The 6847-nt window shown below is 46.4% G+C and overlaps 1 protein-coding gene across 1 annotated transcript; it reads right to left on the bottom strand.

Annotated features, from left to right (window-relative positions):
- Positions 1–879: 879 nt before the first annotated feature.
- LOC119444288 (uncharacterized) lies at positions 880–5110 on the bottom strand. Its single transcript, XM_037708711.2, has 6 exons — positions 4944–5110; positions 4634–4763; positions 4006–4149; positions 3457–3764; positions 2635–2965; positions 880–921 (listed from the first exon to the last, which is right to left on the bottom strand). Exons 1-6 carry the CDS (start codon positions 5108–5110, stop codon positions 880–882), a joined length of 1122 nt encoding a protein of 373 aa, XP_037564639.2.
- Between the last annotated feature and the right edge of the window lie 1737 nt (positions 5111–6847).

Here is a 6847-nt window from a genome sequence, read left to right as displayed (position 1 = left end):
TGACAATTTGTTGCTCCTATATGCTGTTGTTCACGATGAAAGCTAGTCATACTGGGAGAGGTGCAATTTTTTTCTTGTAGTGTGCATTTTATTTATTTTTATTTCTGCATCATCACAGGTCATTGTATTACATAACGTGTTGTCATGCTTTATGTTTCCTTTTTGCTACAAACATTCTTAAAGTTAGGAGGGGAACAAACAGCGCTAGGACGGGATGAAGTGAGTAGGCAGACAAGGCGCTGACAACCACTGGTTTATTGCTGGGAAAGCAATATATACAAAGCACAGGTTCAGCGCAGAAGGCCAGAAAAACACAGTTTCTGCGCCGGGAAGGGAATAAAATCATCATATCACACGCGTCATCAAGGCAGGTTATCACGTTTTTAACAAGCAGTTAATCTCGCAGCTATGCAGAGAAACAGACGGTACGCTGACGCAGGAGTTTCCATGCGATTGAATGCAAATCGCTTACCAAATCTCGCGTGCTCTTTGGTCTTTATACCTACCTAGTATTGTGCAATCTTCAAAGAGAGGTTTGCAGCCGCATTCTTTGCAGTGCTGGGCTAAATGGCTCGGTACAGACCCTTTCATTGCGTACGCATGCTCCCTCAGTCGGTAATTCAAACATCGGCCTGTTTGGCCAACGTAGCAGCATTTGCACTTGAGCGGGATCTTATACACAACTGCACATGTGCACTCAACATGAGGTTTTCTGTGTTGTTTCTCACAGATTGCTTTTTTTGGGGTCTTCCTTGTTTACCTTGCGGCATAGCGCCGACAACTTGTCCGTTGTACTGAACAAAACGCGTGTGCATAATTTTCCGGCGACTTTTTGTAAACTATGCGAGACCCCATGGACATAGGGTATGACGGTGGTGCTCACATGAGGTCCCTTGTCCTGGGCGTCACGTCCTGCCCTCCCTGTGGTGAGGATCACCAAAAGCTTTTCCGAAACACCAGCACCACCGTCATACCACCGTCGTAGCCTATGTCCATGGGGTCTCGCATAGTTTAAAAAAGGTCGCCAGAAAAATAGGCACACGCGTTTTGTTCAGCGCAAGGGACAAGCTGTCGGCGCTATGTCGCAAGGTAAACAAGGAAGGCCCCCAAAAAGCAATCTGTAAGAAACAACACAGAAAACCTCATGTTGAGTGCGCATGTGCAGTTGTGTATTTAGCCCAGCACTGCAAACCTCTCTTTGAAGATTGCACAATACTAGGTAGGTATAAAGACTAAAGAGCACGCGAGATTTGGTAAGCGATTTGCATTCAATCGCATGGAAACTCCTGCGTCAGCGTACCCTCTGTTTCTCTGCATAGCTGCGAGATTAACTGCTTGTTAAAAACGTGATAACCTGCTATGACGACGTGCGTGATTAACTACTTGTTGAAAACATAACCTGCCTTGACGACACGGGTGATGTGGTGATTTTATTCCCTTCCCGGCGCAGAAACTGTTTTTCTGGCCTTTTGCGCTGATCCTGTGCTTTGTATATATTGCTTTCCCAGCAATAAACCAGTGGTTGTTAGTTCAGCGCCTTGTCTGTCTACTCACTTCGTCCTGTCCTAGTGCTGTTTGTTCCCATCCTAATGATGTACCAACCAGCCCAGACCAACACACTTCTTCAATTCTTAAGAGTACACCCTGTCATTTTTCCCATGCTGTGATAACATCAGTGGTGTGGTCATATGTACAAACAGCTGTTTACAGCATGATGCACTAGGAAAGCTACTACTGGTGCATAACATGTCAATTATTTATTATGTCATTAATTTATTATGAATCACTGTTTAAGTCCATGTTGTCATATTCCCAGGTCTGTGATATTATCAATGTATTGTTTCTTAGAACAAATATTAGTATGCTCAAGACATTCAACGAGTTCATGCTATTTGGTCATGCTGTGATAATGTCACTGATGTGTTCATTTTTTTATTGGGTTTTACGTGCCAAAACCACGATTTGATTATGAGGCACGCCGTAGTGGGGGACTCCAGAAATTTCTACCACCTGGGAATCTTTAAAAACCTAAATCTAAGCGCACGGGTGTTCTCGCCTTTCGCCCCCATCGAAATGTGGCCGGATGTGTTCATTTAAAGAAGCCTGTGATGTTTAATGTGTTCAGATATTTTTTTATGTCGCTATACGTTGCAGGAGTGGAAGTACTCAATTCTGTCGTAATATTCATAACTGAATTTGTACAAATATTTTATTCCTGTGTGCCGTTATGCAATGTTGAGCATATTTTCCTTGGTGCATTTCAGAAAGTTGTCACAGTTGTTAAAGCAATGGTATTACAGAAGGAAACGTGCAATAAAGTTTTGCCTTGTAGCTGTGCACTTCAATCCTCCTAAACAAGCTTGCATGAACTACGTATGGGTGCAACTGCAGCCAATGCTCCCACAGTCCAACACAAAGCATGATATATATTGACTTGTAAAGAGGGGTTATGGAGGAGGATATCGCAATTTCGGTGCCTCACCGCCAAAGCATCAAGTGGGTAGCCGTAAAAAGGGCTGTTTGTATTGATGGCGTTGTCTGATGGTGAATTGGCTCGAGTTAGCCACTCGTTGCTTGTTTGTTTGCATCATCACGTTGCGCGGCGACTCCTGGCAGCTTCCATTGCCAAGGCACTTGGCCTTCATCATTGAAGTACTTCAGGAACTCCTGTCGCACCGCATTGGCCACTCTAGTACAGTTATGGGCCTTTGACTTCTCCAAACCGAACACTGCAGTGCTTTCTGGTCCTTGTCTCCAGGTGCCACTGCTCACAGTTCCAAACATGTCTTGGAAATCCGCGTAGCCAGGAGGACAGTACGTAGATGCAGCATTTGAAGAAAGGAAGTTGTGCAGCACGCATGTCGCCTTCACAATGATATCTGCATTTTTGGGCTCCATGTTGATCTGCCTCTCGTATATCCGCCAGCGAGATACAAGAATGCCGAAGGCATTTTCCACGCAGCGTCTGTCAAAAAACAAAAGAAACATGATTTCTGTTGTTGGATTGCACCTATAGTCACAGTAATTGTCAGCAAAGCAAATGTTTCACAAGATGGCATACAAAGAACTATTGTACATTATTGAAAAATGAATAGCACATATATTTAAAAGGATAATTTTGGCTTTAGTGAATACTGCTCATCCGAAAAGTAAGGACCCATCGCTTTGGTGTAGTATGCACAGATGGTGGCGTTATTCAGTCCCTGCCAGTGATAACCTAAACAGAACTTAGGGGCAGCTTTGCACGTTATCCTCAACTTGTAACAAGGCACCTTCCTTGCTGCAGCAATTGCAACATTGCACAGGAAAAGAGCATAAGAAACACGGCTAAAATAAATTTGTTTACCACGCCTCACTCGCTCTACCCTAAACACCTGTGAAAGTTGTGGCAGAGAACATAATTGAGCTTACAGTTAAACTTAATAAGAAAGAGTTCTTTATGTGCCGGGTACAGACCTTGCACGACTGAGGCGGTAGTTGAAGATCACCTCCTCAGGTGCAGTCCGGCTCCCTGGCAGTGGCCTCATGAAATCTGGGCGCAGCTGGAAGGCCTCATCGCCAACAAACACATGAGGACAAACTCTTTCCGACCTTGGGAGCGTGGCTGCTCGTGGTAGATTAAGCTTGCCCTCATGCATTCGCTTGCCGATAAGGGAATCTTTCAAAATTCCCCCATCACTGAACCTCCCAGGTGCACCCACATCAACTAGCCGGAAAAGGTACTGGCTGTCAACCACAGCCATCAATACAATGGAATGGGTTCCCTGAAAGCAATGAAACAACTGTCACAAAAGTACTTATATACATAGCACTCAGCTGCATTAGTGATCAGCATCCATAAAATCAGGTGAACATTTTGGTCTGTAACCTACTTTGCATGCATTACGCGCAAATTTGATATCCTCTTGTCCTTAAGTCTCACCCTATCCCTTCTATGAATAAGACATAGATGACCCTATAGCAGCAAACATGCCATAGGCAATGATGCAATTTCCTGTTACATACCTTGTAATTGAAGTACATACTTCCAGCATTACGTGGACATTTCAGCTGCACATGCTTGCCGTCGACTGCTCCAAGGCAATTCGGGAACTGCCAACGGTTTGAAAACCCAGTGGCGATTTCTCGCCACTCTTCTTCTGTTGGTGTCTGCATAAAAAGCAATTTCAAGTTTGACATACCACGTTGTGCAACCATCACACGGTAAACTTACACATGCTTTTTTAACATTATGGGCCACTCCTTTCTGTGCATGTGCATCTGCTACGGTATTACACCACCTAGTGGCACAAACTCCATAACATGTTCAAGGTGGCAGGCGCTGTTATTTACTCAACCATTTCAAACTTCTGTCATTTAACTTTGCATGAAACATACAACCCAGTGGCACAAATAAAACTCCCTTTCAACAAACTCAGAGAAGTAGTAGGTAAATGAATTTGAAAGTGCCACAAGCGTAAACACAGCTGTTGTGTTTCTGCTGTTTGCTGACATTAACTAGACCTGCTTTCTAGACACCCTACAAAAGCTATTATGAACACCTTTGGTAAGGGTAAGCATGAAATAACATGCATTAAAATTTACCCATCGCTATATATACCTGATCTATGGTGTGAATATGCCATATGTTTACCTTCATGTATAGAGGGACCAAAACCTTCCACAGCACACTGCAGGTTTCATGGATCACATTTCGTGCCATCTCGATACCCACACGGAATGCCATGGCTGCGTCCCTCACCAGCATACCAGATGACCGAAACCTGAAATACAAATGAATGCGCAAACGAGGGTGTCAAGAAACGCAACGCGATGTCGCTAACGTACAATCCATGCATGCGCAACACAATATTTCGAAGTATAACGAGCACACATCACGAACAGTCCCATCCTCACAAATGAAAAGCTGTGCAAGCACGGTTACGCAGTCAAAATTGTCCTACCGCAACGTCAGCGCGAGGCGCTCTCCAGAAGAAATGGTCGCCCTCGAGGGGCATTGCTCCTTCGTAAGATCCTCCCGCACCAAGCTGTGCAGCATGTCGAAAGTCTCCGGTGACATTCTGTAGAACATGTAGAAAAGCGATTCATCGCCGTTCTTCATGAGTTTCATCTGTAAAATGCAGCGAACGTGTATTCACTTTCAGCATTGTGACGTGGTTGTCTTCGTCAAGTAATAGACAGCGCCAGAATATACACAGGACCAAACGACAAGTAACGAGACAAACACGGGTCTTGCCGCACTTACCGCCGTGAAAAACTCGCTCTCGTCCGATCGCTTTGTCCATGTCGGCCGCACCCAGTACTTTCTCGAGAAAGCCCGCCTTCTCTTTAGAATGAGCAGCAGCTTCAGTGCAGCTAACTTCCTCTGTCGTTCCATTCTACGACGTAGGAAACGAGCAGGACGTCGCCAACAACACACGCACACAGCAGCCAGCAGCTCAGTTCGCGCGGTTTTCGTCGATTGCCACGACCTCCTCTCCTCCTCCACGCCCGAGTCACGTGCACACAGCGAGCAAATAAAGTAATGTTTATGCACGTGCATATAAAAAAAATGTCACAGTTTCGCCCTAAGGGCGAAGCAATGAATGCGATAGCAACAGAGCAATGTCATACGAAGTAAGGTGAGCGGCTTTGGTAGCAACAACACGCAGAACTGTTGTCGACGCCATCGGCGTTTTGCCCGCGTTAGCTCAAAATGCGTGCGGCGTTGGTGACTGTTGCTGGAGCCTCTGATATAAATAGGCACTTGGTGCCGCAGCTAAACGTCGGCTCCCTTCCCTCCCCCTCCCCCACGGACTCTCGCGCGTCTGAAGAAGGCGCGTTTGCTCTACATATATGGTCATTGTAAAGGAGAAAAGAGACGCCTACTTCTGCAGCCCTTAAGCGAGCACGGCGCAGAACGCGCGTTTGTTCTCCGCCGTGCGTTCACTCCCCGTGAAAGCGCGCGTCCCTCGCGCCCTTTCACTCGCACATACAGCGTTCGGCGGCGCGCGGCGACGATTTCATCTCCAAATGACGTCATACGGAACCTCACGGCGACGGCGACGGCGACGCCGACGGCAGAAATCTGCTTTTGAGTGTCCATATAATTGCTATCGCAATAAAAAATACTGCAAGACAATGATAAAAATTTTATGTATTCATGTTCAACAAAACATCTTATTTTACACTGCATACCGCTGACAACGCGCCACATTTGGTACGAGTAGACGCCCTCATGCCAGCAACAATGGAGATCGCTCGCTGAAGCAGTCGCGTGAAGTTCGCGTGAATGGGGTTTGCCCTTGCAAGCGACAGCTTGCGCGAAGGCGATCTACGTCGCGTCGCTCGTCGCTGTCGCGTGCATTTTCGCGCATATGGGGTTTGGCCTTAAGGGCTGCAGAAGTAGGCGTCTCTTTCCTCCTTTACAATCACCATATATGTAGAGCAAACGCGCCTTCTTCTGACGCGCGAGAGGCCGTGGGGGAGGGGGGGGGGGAGGGGGAGGGAAGGGAGGCGACGTTTAGCTGCGGCACCAAGTGCCTATTTATATCAGAGGCTCCGGCAACAGTCACCAACGCCGCACGCATTTTGAGCGAACGCGGGCAAAGCGCCGACGGCGTCGACAACAGTTCTGCGTGTTGCCGGTGCTGCTGCATGTCCAAGTTTATACAGCTGATAAAGCTAATATCATTACTCCGTGTAGCTCTCTACAAATTTGCTATCGCAATTGATGCTTCGCCTTTCAGTTGAAACTGCGACAACTTTTTTTTCCGTGGTCTTTTTCTATGGTCAGTATCGCCAAGTTTGATAGCCTTTCATCACTAAAGGTGGAGTGCGGAGACGTTTTGATCATCTTTAACTTGCA

This window comes from Dermacentor silvarum, chromosome 3 (genome assembly GCF_013339745.2).
Source record: "Dermacentor silvarum isolate Dsil-2018 chromosome 3, BIME_Dsil_1.4, whole genome shotgun sequence".
Taxonomy (NCBI): Eukaryota; Metazoa; Arthropoda; class Arachnida; order Ixodida; family Ixodidae; genus Dermacentor; species Dermacentor silvarum.
The sequence above is the reverse complement of the archived record's forward strand: the minus strand, read 5'-3'. Positions and strand labels throughout refer to the sequence as shown.